Source organism: Protopterus annectens, chromosome 3.part1, assembly GCF_019279795.1.
Source record: "Protopterus annectens isolate FY-2018-M chromosome 3.part1, PAN1.0, whole genome shotgun sequence".
Lineage (NCBI taxonomy): Eukaryota > Metazoa > Chordata > Ceratodontiformes > Protopteridae > Protopterus > Protopterus annectens.
In genome coordinates, this window is record NC_056732.1 from 533,627,986 (window position 1) to 533,641,571 (window position 13,586).

The window sequence follows — 13,586 nt, forward strand, 5'->3', positions numbered from 1 at the left end:
CCATCATCATATGCCTGAATGCAAACAGTGCTCCTTATCTGGAGAACAATTATACTACAAAACATAAGCTGCTCACATATCAGTACTAAAAGGGGTCAGGTACTCAAGGCCATGCACCCATTAGCTAAGCCAGTCTCTTAAGCGGATCAGAATAATGAACTTACATTTTCACAAGATGAAATTACAGGAATTCCACTAGCAACAATAAATTTCTAGGCCACATAATCAAAGTATTACCTTTTCTTTACTATCTACTTGCAAATAAGCATAATAAAAAAGGCAGGGTCAAGAAACACAACATTAATTGAAGTGAAAGTAGCAAAGGAAAGAATTCTAGGAAAGAATTCTAAGTCAGAAAGCATATGCAGCATATACTGTAGTCTTGCAAAAATGTAAATTCTGTGGGCTATTTTGTTTAGTTACATCCAGTCATCCAGACAATCCAAAATGCATTATTTTTTTCTGTATTTGATGCGAAAAATAGCAAAGCCCTTGCCTGTCTACTGTGACATTAATCATGCATCTATATTCTCAGTTCTAAGAAAATCCAACGATTGCATAATAATGAAAGGGAAAAAGGGACAACAGTAGGTTGCATTTGGAGATCATACCTAGATTGCCAAGGTTTCCAGCATCATTGGCCTTAAGTGCTTTTGAGAATTCCTCCCAAGAAGCAGAAGTACAGTCATTTCGGATCCTTTCCCTGGTCAAAGACCCATTCTTGTAACTATGAGAAAGAAAAAAAACTATATAAGATTTTCAGCAAATTATGCCAGCCTATATGACCAATCTGATGTATACAATTTATGAGAATTTGAGAAAACAAATACGATGAAATACTACAATGAATACTGAATATGATTAACCCCAACAGAGAAATACTGCAATTTTGTTGGTACTGTAGCATTTCTCCTCAGGACATGACTCATCCACAGCCAGCTCCACGGTGCAAAGGGATAAAGCCCTGGACTGTATGTCAGGTGACCCAAGTTCAAGTCTCAAATCCAGATGCCGATGATGTTGGCATGTAGGATGGAAGTGAGTGACTGAGTTTGGCTCACGCACCAGTTTAGGGACAGAGGGGTAGTTGTGGTAAAGCATCACTGTTGCATGACTGTTGTCAGATGCCTGGTGTAATAGGATTCTTCTATCATGACAACAAAATTATCCTACCAAGCAATGCTTTGTACTTTAGAAGGTCTGAATGTAGAGAAAAACGCACTGTCACCAGAATATTAGGCTCTGCCTTTGCAATACAGATGCAGCAAGGGGGACAGACAGAGGGCATACACAAAAATCTTCAGAGAAGTTCTATGGGTGATACCACACCCACTGAAGCCTTTCTGTTGTTTCCTGATGCTATCATAAGTCACAGTAACATATCCATCTGAAATAATTCTACATATTGATTAACATCTGTTATGTTAATACAGTTATACAACTAGTATGTTCTGTGACGCCCTACCACTGGACCAATAATCAAGGAGCCTCAATTCTCACCACTGGCAGCAGTGGGGACATACATTGGGAGGACAACAAGTACACACACAGTATTTCCAGATGCAGCTCTCTGTATCAAGTGTAATTTCCCTTAAGAGCATACAGAGACCAAAGGCAGTTCGAGGGTGGTTTCTCCCTCTTTCTCCAGGTCCCCAAAAGACTCCCAATGGCACAGCTACAGAGTTGAGATCTCAGCTAAGTGGCCAAGCCAAGACCTCCAGCACCCTCTCTGTTCACCCAGAGCTTTGTGCCCCTGCCCAAGTAGCTGACACACACACACACACACACACACACACACACACACACACACACACACACACACACACACACACACACACACACACACACACACACACACACACACACCTGTGAAAAGCTGGCACAGGTTTACTAGCTATGCCCTCTTTTATCCAGACTATAAGGTAGTCATCACTGCCACCAGCCAGCTCCTTATTAGCTACTTTAAGGCCATTAACAAAGGGTGACCAACCTTACTGTGTAATGCTACTATCAATACAAACGGTAGTTTGACCAAATGCAAGGCTTTTAGGAGTGGCCCACACAGTGTCATCAAATAAACATGCAAGTACTCTCAGAACTTAAATATCTCTACAAAGATCAGCACAATGAAAGGTTTAAATATATTTAATAAGAAATAATAAAAGAACAATAAAATACTCACTATAAAATTACAGTGACATCAGAGTTCAAAATCACAGGAAATATTTAAAACAACATTGCAGAACTATCTCAAATAAATAAATAAAAATATCTAAATTAAGCTTTGCTATATTCCTGACTGTATCTAATGGAATCATACTGTTCCCTAGACTTACTTACTCAGCGCAAAGCAGATATGTGGTGAATGGATCATGTCAAGTCTAAGACAGAATACAGAACACTCTCTCTGTCTCAGAGACATCTCACATTAATATCTGAAATATTACTGCTGGGCTAGCTTGCAGAATGACATCATTTCTTGTCATCTGACTATAGTTCCCAGGCCCAAAACAACCATTGATAGCAACTGGTAGCATTTAGCATCTTCATGTGACAATAGATACACAAGGTATTTTCCTCAGATCTTTGGCAAAAGGTGGAAGTCATAAAACAATAAAACACTTCCAAGACAATACAGAAAACTTATCAGCACAGACATTGTGTCTCCTTGCTGCCATAAAGTAATTTAATTTCAGCTATTTTTCTGAAATTTAACCTCCTGTATTCCAGTTTCCAGTGTTAAAATATATACATTTAAAATTACAATAATGTATGTACATTTCTGTTCTCTTCCAACAGGGCAAACTGTGGATACATCTTTAAGTTCAGTACTTTATAAAATATCTTTTCAACACATGTCTGTATAAACCTAGTTTGATATATATATATATATATATATATATATATATATATATATATATATATATAAACATACAGCTCTAATATAGCATCTTACATGAAGCATATTGACATTCACAAATGACACATAACCATTTACAAAATTCCAGACAACTGTGCTAGTAGTATCTCCCTTTGTCACACTTCTATATAAATCATGCTAATATTCACAAACGACATATAATTATTTATAAAATTCCAGCTGGCTGGGCTGGCAGTATCTCCTTTTGTCACAAGTTCACATTCTAATTTCATAAACAAAAGTTCAAAAACCTACCCTATTTCTTAACAATTGCCAACAAAAGCTTGGTATAATATTCTCACTTGTTTCCTATGTTCTTTATGACTTTGTAAATTTAAATTGCTTCCATTGCCTTGTTTATAGAGAACTCAGCACAGCTCCTCGTGGTGTCCAGCAGAGTTCCTAGAGCAGCAGAGACCAGAAAAGACAAACTTTCCAGATTCTAAGTATTTTTTTCTGCATTTTCGACTTTTTAAGCCTTTCGATTGCTATTTCTGCCTGTTTTATTCTGCTATTACCTGTTTTTACTGTTTTTAATAGCTTGAATTGTTTATTGCACTTGCTTGTTTAAGTTTTTCTTAAAAGTTAAACAACAGGCTAATACACTCAAGTGTACTAGCTTTTGATAGCATTTAGTCGAAAAACACAGCATTTATTGTATTTTCTGCCTATCTGAAAAAAACTTGAAAAAAAACAAAAAAAATACTCTTGTTTTCCATACTTTTCTAATAGTTTGTTCCAGTGATCAGATTTTGCTGATCCCTGGGCTTTGTCTTGGTTCCTGTTTTCTCCATTTTCCTTGTTTGGTCAAGGGGTAGTTTCTTTACTCACTAGTGGGAGTAGGGAGTACTGAGCTGCCTGCTTGTCCTCAGAGGAGTGGTTTAAGGCAGTAACTTGTAGTTTATTGGCCATTTTGGTCATTTCCTGTCTTTTCCAGCCCCCTGCTATAAAGCACGCTTTGGCGGGCTTTTCTGGCTATAGAGAACTCAGCACAGCTCCTCGTGGTGTCCAGCAGAGTTCCTAGAGCAGCAGAGACCAGAAAAGACAAACTTTCCAGATTCTAAGTATTTTTTCTGCATTTTCGACTTTTTAAGCCCTTCGATTGCTATTTCTGCCTGTTTTATTCTGCTATTACCTGTTTTTACTGTTTTTAATAGCTTGAATTGTTTATTGCACTTGCTTGTTTAAGTTTTGCTTAAAAGTTAAACAACAGGCTAATACACTCAAGTGTACTAGCTTTTGATAGCATTTAGTCGAAAAACACAGCATTTATTGTATTTTCTGCCTATCTGAAAAAAACTTGAAAAAAAACAAAAAAATACTCTTGTTTTCCATACTTTTCTAATAGTTTGTTCCAGTGATCAGATTTTGCTGATCCCTGGACTTTGTCTTGGTTCCTGTTTTCTCCATTTTCCTTGTTTGGTCAAGGGGTAGTTTCTTTACTCACTAGTGGGAGTAGGGAGTACTGAGCTGCCTGTTTGTCCTCAGAGGAGTGGTTTAAGGCAGTAACTTGTAGTTTATTGGCCATTTTGGGTCATTTCCTGTCTTTTCCAGCCCCCTGCTATAAAGCACGCTTTGGCGGGCTTTTCTGGCTATAGAGAACTCAGCACAGCTCCTCGTGGTGTCCAGCAGAGTTCCTAGAGCAGCAGAGACCAGAAAAGACAAACTTTCCAGATTCTCAGTATCTTTTTCTGCATTTTCGACTTTTTAAGCCTTTCGATTGCTATTTCTGCCTGTTTTATTCTGCTATTACCTGTTTTTACTGTTTTTAATAGCTTGAATTGTTTATTGCACTTGCTTGTTTAAGTTTTGCTTAAAAGTTAAACAATAGGCTAATACACTCAAGTGTACTAGCTTTTGATAGCATTTAGTCGAAAAACACAGCATTTATTGTATTTTCTGCCTATCTGAAAAAAAACTTGAAAAAAAAACAAAAAAATACTCTTGTTTTCCATACTTTTCTAATAGTTTGTTCCAGTGATCAGATTTTGCTGATCCCTGGACTTTGTCTTGGTTCCTGTTTTCTCCATTTTCCTTGTTTGGTCAAGGGGTAGTTTCTTTACTCACTAGTGGGAGTAGGGAGTACTGAGCTGCCTGTTTGTCCTCAGAGGAGTGGTTTAAGGCAGTAACTTGTAGTTTATTGGCCATTTGGGTCATTTCCTGTCTTTTCCAGCCCCCTGCTATAAAGCACGCTTTGGCGGGCTTTTCTGGCTATAGAGAACTCAGCACAGCTCCTCGTGGTGTCCAGCAGAGTTCCTAGAGCAGCAGAGACCAGAAAAGACAAACTTTCCAGATTCTAAGTATTTTTTTCTGCATTTTCGACTTTTTAAGCCTTTCGATTGCTATTTCTGCCTGTTTTATTCTGCTATTACCTGTTTTTACTGTTTTAATAGCTTGAATTGTTTATTGCACTTGCTTGTTTAAGTTTTGCTTAAAAGTTAAACAACAGGCTAATACACTCAAGTGTACTAGCTTTTGATAGCATTTAGTCGAAAAACACAGCATTTATTGTATTTTCTGCCTATCTGAAAAAAAAACTTGAAAAAAAACAAAAAAAATACTCTTGTTTTCCATACTTTTCTAATAGTTTGTTCCAGTGATCAGATTTTGCTGATCCCTGGACTTTGTCTTGGTTCCTGTTTTCTCCATTTTCCTTGTTTGGTCAAGGGGTAGTTTCTTTACTCACTAGTGGGAGTAGGGAGTACTGAGCTGCCTGTTTGTCCTCAGACGAGTGGTTTAAGGCAGTAACTTGTAGTTTATTGGCCATTTTGGGTCATTTCCTGTCTTTTCCAGCCCCCTGCTATAAAGCACACTTTAGCGCACATTAGCGCGATTTAGCGCGGAGCTGCTACTGTTGCACACTAGGGCAGCGCCGGTTAAGCAGGTTTAAACTATTCGGGCTACCTAAAGTCCACTCTTCAAATTTTCCCTTAAAACTACCTTCCTCGAACTATACTACTGATCTAATCAGCGTATCCTATAACGAAAAAGATCATCTCTACTTGACTCCAAGTAGACTATTCTCTATCTGTTAAACCTAGCACTTGCTCCTACAGTACTTATTACCTTGTTACGGCATTCTTATAGATAGCACCCCAAAAAGGCAAACCCCCATTTCTCGGTCACCCACGTCCCCCGGAATCTCTTTTAAAGTTTTTTTGTCTAGTCCTTCTAGCATGTCGAGGGATCAGTTGCTAGTGTCCTCTCCTGCTCAGCTGGTGAACCTGGGAATATTGAGGCAATGTTACAATTGCCTCATGTACACAGACAACCCTCTCCTCCTCCCACAAAACACAAATACATGCGAGAGATGCAACTATACGGCCAAACTGGAGGCTGAGCTCTCTCAACATAGGACTGGCAAGACTAGTCAGGAGGAAAAGGTTACCACACACACTATAGACCCAGTCTCACATAGTACCATCTCAACCTCAAATCATACACATAAACACACAAAGACATACTCGGAGGCTCTGATCAAAAATCTACCAAAACAGCAGAGGCCACCAAAGCAGACACCCAAACAACCATCACCTCAGAACACAACACCTGCAACACATAGACCACACAGTCAGAGTGTCAAACAGTCACAGCCCTTAAGGCCAAACACAATGCCAGACACACTAGTCATTGGTGACTCCATAGTCAGACACACTGACGTCCCGCTCACCAGGCTGAGTAAGGAGAAGGTCACAGTAAGCTGCCTGTCGGGCGATAGAATCCGCCACATAACGCATGCACTCAGGTCTCTCAATAGCAGGTACAAATACGACTCAGTCATTGTCCACGCTGGTGTAAACGACCTGAGACGTACCTCCTTGGACTACATGAAAAGAGACATTGAGAAGCTCTCTGATTATGTAGCCCAGGCAGGTATGACCCTGACCCTGAGCAGTATCCTACCTTCACCAAGAATGATGCCACAATACAGAGATAAGATGATCAGCTTTAACAATTGGCTTAAACTCTGGTGTCATTCAAAGGGGATCCAATGTCTGTCTGCCTGGGATGACATGCTGGACAAGCCACGCTGCTTTGCAAGGGACGGCTTGCACCTGTCACCCCTGGGATTCCGGATATTGGCAAAGGCTCTTGCCACCCGCATAGTGCCTTTTTTAGGCAAGGCTCAAATTCTAAACCTACCACCCTAGAACACAAAAAAGGAAAAAAACTAAGGGTAATGCTGCTCAATGCCAGAAGTCTAAATCTCAAAATGCACGCACTCGAGGCCCTTCTCAGTATGGAGAACATCGATGTCTGTGCTGTGACAGAAACCTGGTTCAAGGCTCCTGACAGCACCCCAGCACTATCAGGTTTTACCTCATATCATGCGTTCCGGCCCCAAAATCCAGAAAACACCAAGAAAGGAGGGGGGTATCCATATTCATCAAGGACACCCACACCTCCAGACTGGTGGCAACGCACGATGCATCGGAAACCATCCACGTGCAATTAACCATAGGCAAGACTGCTCTGCAAATTGTAGCATGTTACAGGCCACCCTCACAAACTCAGGAACCTCACATGGCCTTCCTGAAAACACTAGAGGGGATAAATGTATCACCAAACACCATCATACTAGGTGACTTCAATTACCCTAATATAGACTGGGTACACTACTCAAGCCCAAACACCCTAGCCCAAAAGTACCTGGAATTCATAAACTCAAATGCCATGGAACAACTAGTCACCATCCCCACAAGAGGAGAAAACATACTTGATCTCATCATCACGAACATGGGAGCACAATGTTCAACACCGGAAGTATACCCCTCACTGGTGAGATCAGATCACAAACTAATCTCGCTGGAGGTCCTCATCCCACCCCACCTGAAATAAAAAGACCACAGTAAAGAACTTCTAAAGCCGACTTCACACTTCTAAAGACTAGTGTGGTCTCCTTTAAGGCCCCGAGCCGGGAAAACAGTACTCAAGCCGCTGAATCACTTACAAATGCCTTCTACCAGCACCTGCAGGACTGCATGGATAAGGCAATCCCAAGCAAAACAAAGACTCTTTGTACCAAAGGCAAGCGTCCAGTCTGGTGGACCCCAGCCATAAACAAACTCTACAACAAAAGGAGGAAGCTACTACAAGATAGAGCAAAATCCTTAAAAGGTAAGACACCCTTGATCACTATAAGTAAAAAACTAAGAGCTCTCATAAAATCATCCAAAGCAAATTTTGAGAGAAAAATAGCTAAAGACTCAAAAGACAATCATAAGGCCTTCTTTAGCTATATTAGAAACCTGGGAGGAAACTCCCAGATATGCTCAGAACTAGTTCAAAATGATGTGAAGATTACCGATCCTACAGACATTGCCAACATACTGGCTGACAAAAGGAGAGATATCTATACCAAGCGATTGCAGCCCCCCAAACATCTCCAACGCCCAAGTGAGAACTGCTCTCTCCAAAGCAAAAAACAGCATCCATGGGACCTGATGGTGTCCCCGGCTGTGTGCTCCACGAACTCAATGAGGAATTAAACCCACAGCTAGGACAGCTGTTTAATCATAGTCTTACCTCTGGATATGTACCCAGGGAGTGGCGCACTGCAACTGTGGTCCCACTTCACAAAGGCGGTGCCTCCACTGACCCTGGAAATTACCGGCCCATTAGCTTGACAAGCCTTATCTGTAAAGCCATGGAGAGGATCATAATGGACCTCATAAATAAAGACATAGGGAATTTGCAGACTTTGGATCCATCCCAGTTTGGCTTTGTCAAAGGCAGATCATGCCTTCTAAACTTGGTTGACTTTTTGAAACAGTCACCAAAGCCATTGATGAGGAAAGGCAGTCCATACAGCCTACCTCGATCTGGCGAAGGCCTTCGATACAATACCCCACTCGGGTATCATTGAAAAACTCATCAGCTTAAATGTTAACCCATACATCACAAGATGGGTTGCAAACTGGCTGAGTGACAGAACCCACAGGGTCAGAGTTGCTGGCGCCATGTCAGACTCAAAGCCTGTCACAAGTGGTGGACCACAGGGCTCAGTCCTGGGCCCACTCTTGTTTGGCATCTACTTTTCCGAAGTACAAGCAAACACAGGAGGGTTATGGCTGACAAAGTTTGCAGATGACTGCAAACTGGGCCATAGTAGAAAACACATCTGACACAGATATCCTTCAGAAGGGTCTCACAGAAACGGATAACTGGTGCCAGAGCCATGGCCTAAAGTTAAATGCCAAAAAATGCATAGTCATACCCTTCGGGAAAAACAAGGTTACCCCTAGCTACCAAATAGGTGGCAATCCACTGAGCACAGAAGAAGTTATCAGGGACCTGGGGACCCAAGTTGATAGTAGTCTGTCATTCGACACCCATGTAGCCAAAGTAGTTAGGAAGACCTTCTACATTGCCCACCTTATCATGAAGGGATTCTCATCTAGATCAAGGGAGGTCATAGTCTCCTATATTCATCACTCATCAGACCAATGATTGAGTACAATGCCCCATTCAGAATGTATCTAACCCGACACCTGCAGCAGCTTGAGAGGCCACAAAAGTTCCTCACCAAAAGGATAAAGGGTCTCAAACATCTGTCCTATGCTGCCCGACTGAAAGAACTTCAACTCTATTCAGTCGCCACCTGCTCAGAGGTGACCTTTGTCTAACATACAAGGCCATGTCAAACCCAGATTTGATGAATATGCTTCACCTCAAAAAATCTAGATCCGTCAGAGCCACAAGGGCGGAGACTTAAACCTTGACACGGCTATTAATAGGACGTGCTGGAGGGATAGATTCATCACCCAAAGACTCCCTATGCTGTGGAACAGAATCCCGGTATATGTGAGGCAGAGCACCTCGCTGGCCTTGTTCAAGAGAAATCTTGACCAATGGATGGGAGATCGCAGATATACCCCAGGGATTACCTCAGTGTCACTGCTCGACAGAGGCACAGCAAAATAATGGGTATAGTTCCCCATACTAAAGGGGTGGCGTAAGCCACAAAACTATGGGCTAGGCTTGTAAATGCCCTCGGGCAGATAGCCTAGTATGAACCTATGAACCTATGAACCTATGAACATTGCCTATATGAAGTACTAATTTTATACTTGCATTGTACATTGTGCTGCTCTGTTTTTTATGGACTAATTTTATATTGCCACTGTAATATATACTGTTTTGTATAAGTGCAACATCTTGCTCCAGTAAGACCAGTGTTTTGTCCTAGTAAACAAAGACCAGAGACAGCTAAGTCCACTTCAGGATTGCCTGCCACCCCCCACAGCTTGTTGGAAGTAAACCAAACTTTCAGGTCAGTGGGACAAAGGGGGCTTTATCTAAGACATATGTGAGTAGACCAATAGGGGACAAGAAAAAGTGGTGGACAAAGAAGAGAAAAAAAATATTTGTTTTTTTCTTTTGTTTACCAGTAAAGTCTGGGCAAAAGCCCATTTTCAGTGGAGGCCCAGGAAGAAAAGCTCCAACAATTAAGTGCAGAAATTTAGAGAATAAGTAAAATGAGAACATATACAGATTAAAGTGACAGTGAGTACAATGTACAGCAAAAACTACAACGTAAAGATAATAGGCAGCACAATATATGGTAAGCAGTACAATACACAGTAAGCAGTACAATATACGGTAAGCAGTACAACATACAGTAAGCAGTACAATATACGGTAAGCAGTACAATATACAGTAAGCAGTACAATATACGGTAAGCAGTACAATATACAGTAATCAGTACAATATACGGTAAGCAGTACAATATACAGTAAGCAGTACAATATACGGAAAGCAGTACAATATACGGTAAGCAGTACAATATACAGTAAGCAGTACAATATACGGTAAGCAGTACAATATACAGTAAGCAGTACAATATATGGTAAGCAGTACAATATACAGTAAGCAGTACAATATACAGTAAGCAGTACAATATACAGTAAGCAATATAATATACAACAGAATAGTTACTAAAAGACAGGATGGCAAGCATACAACATACTTTAGAACAGTTTGTAAAAGACAGATTAGTGCTGGCAGGCTATTGCAAAAATAAAAATAATGTGTGTTTGTGAGAAGCTATTTATTGTGGGGTGTATACATGCTTAGTTCAATGACAGACTAAAAAAACGGATAAATGAGGCAGACGAAAAAGAAGTGGCAGTGCAGGCAGACAAATTGTTAGAGGAAATTAGTAGGATTAGAAGATTAAGGGGCAGTACTGAGGACAGAGAGTATCTGGAAGAGTATAAATTCACATATTGTATATTCGTCAGTGTATTCTCACAGATGTTGTACAAGGTATAGGAAATACACAAATACTGCTCAAGATATGGGGAAAAAAAGAACTAGGGGCATGTTCTAGATGCATGAACAGGTATAGTGTGCAATAAAGTGAAAGAGTCTAGCAGAGTTATACTGGTGGTGCATGGGCAGTTGCAGGAGTTGAAAAAGGTGTAAATGCAGGCCATGTTTAAAGGAGCATGGATGTGAGTTTTGTCTTACTACTATAGAGTTCCAGGATCTGGATACACAGCTAGAGTAGAGAGAGAAAGCAGCTGATAGCAGAGGTTTATAAATATGGAGGAGTATTTATCCTTTAGACCATAATGATCTGGTGGGTGAAAACAGGTGAAGGGTATTCTTCAGTGCTGGACATTGCTGAGATTTTTGGGTTATCGTGGACTATGTGAATTGTGAACACAAGGGACAGTTGGGGAATTCTAGACAAATGAGTTGTTCTAAGGCAACACAGTAATGGGTTCTGTGAGTTTACATTCGGCACATTTAGAAACCTTATTATAGCATTGTTCAAGTTTGTTCCTAAGAGTAGTCTGTAAATTTGCTAGTGTGGGGAGGCATATAAAAGGGAAGACTGAGAAGACCAAAGACCCATGGAATCACACTGTGAGTGGTGCTGCTACAGCAGCTTGAGCCCAAGCAGTGGCCCTTCAACTCATGGATCTTCCTCATTAAATATCACAGTGACACACAAAGGTATTTTGCGATACTGCTGCTGACCACTTTGGGTAATCTCTATGACTTGTGTTCATGTCACAGTGGCTTGGGGATGGCACGTTTTTTGGCAAAAGGCACTACAATGAGGCAACTGCACTGGAACCATTGCCTTCCCCATAACAGAAATGGTGGCTTCAAGTGTGTGCCATTAACTCACTTGTTGATTAACCACAAAACCCTGAAGGTGTACAACAAAATGAAGAGTATGGCACTTGACATTGTTAAGGAAAATGGTCCACAGGCTGAACCAGAATACATAATTTCCAGCTTTGAATCCACAGCTGTATGCAGTACCTGCTCCAAAGTTCCACATACTCACTCAAATTGATGTCTCTTTCATTTCTCCCAGCACATCTGAAGGACAGCTCACAGGTAAGGTCTGGTAACACTCAAAGGTACAGAGACAGTGTTTTCATGTAACACTAAATACCTTGCAGCCTGATGTTCTTGCAACCAGCCAAAATTCTACCTGTCTTTGATGAACTATGCCAAACTTTCCAGAGTCGGCACTACCAGTGCTGCACAATGTGGAAGATAATTTCATTCCAGGAAGGAAAAGTCACTTTGGTACTCATGCTGCTAGCACTTTGTAGAATGCTCCAGAACACACCCCTCAGCCTATAGAGTATGGCAGACCTATGTGGTAATTGATTTCATCAACGTTTGAGGTCTGTCACCACAGGCAGTGGTACCTACTGGGGAAGGACCACATTGCTCTCATATTGCTGTCTGAGGTGCTGCAGGGGGGTAAGAACAGGACAGAGTAACTGAGTTATCAGCTGCTGTCGGGATTCCCTTTCATCCCCAGAGGTGCATTACAAGACTTTGGGAGGAGTGGCCGCTGAATACTGTGGGTCAGTTTAGGGAATATTGCACTTTGCAGTAACTGCACAATGTTATCATGTGTTTGAATTTGTGAAGGCCGCTATTTTGGAGCTTTTTGTTTGGTGCACATTTTTGTTAGATTACACTGTGGCAATGTGCAATGTATAATAAAGTGCAGTTGTGGTGCATTTGATGAAAGTGGCTTGATGTCAGGAAGTACATGGAAAGACCAGCTGGATCTCGGTTATATATGTAATGTTATTTTTGAGTCCATTGTAGTTTACCTTACACATGTAAACCCCCAGAAACCTTAGTTACAGTTGCCTGCTCCTGGTTCTCTTTTACTACATGGCTGCATGGCTGCCATCTCTATTGCTCACACATAGCCTGCATGCATTGTTATTATTGATGTGGGATCTCTTACTGCTCTCCACCATTCCCTATGCAACTATCCTCCCATCCAGAGTTGTTTTCCTGTTCCCACCATCACCCTTCCATCCATTCTTCTCAACCCCTTAGCGCAAGAATTCTGCACAACGCCAAAAATAATCATGAAACAAGGCCACAAAATTAGGGAAAGATTTAAAATGTTGTATATGTGAACTTAGGATGTTGAAAGAATAACAGGTTTCAGACTAGCAGGCATATTTTGAAGAATATGAAGTCTGAAACTCAAAATTCTGGCAATATTTAGTGATTTCAATCCTCAATGATTTCCAAGTACCAATTTTATGAGGAAAAGACCAAAATAATGAGGCAAAAATATGGACATTCTGCACAGTTTTGGACAGCTGAGTAGTACACTTCCCTCCTTATACTTAAACTCCTTCGGCAGCCACTCTCCTGGGTATCAGCT

General features: G+C 41.0%; 1 protein-coding gene across 1 annotated transcript in view; it reads right to left on the bottom strand.

The window, feature by feature from the left end:
- XYLB (xylulokinase) overlaps positions 1–13,586 on the bottom strand; it is a 1,259,970-nt gene that overhangs the window by 636,094 nt on the left and 610,290 nt on the right. The window contains exon 13 of the mRNA XM_044066952.1: positions 612–727. Within this exon, the coding sequence (XP_043922887.1) occupies positions 612–727 (116 nt within the window). The remainder of the gene's footprint in view (positions 1–611; positions 728–13,586) is intronic.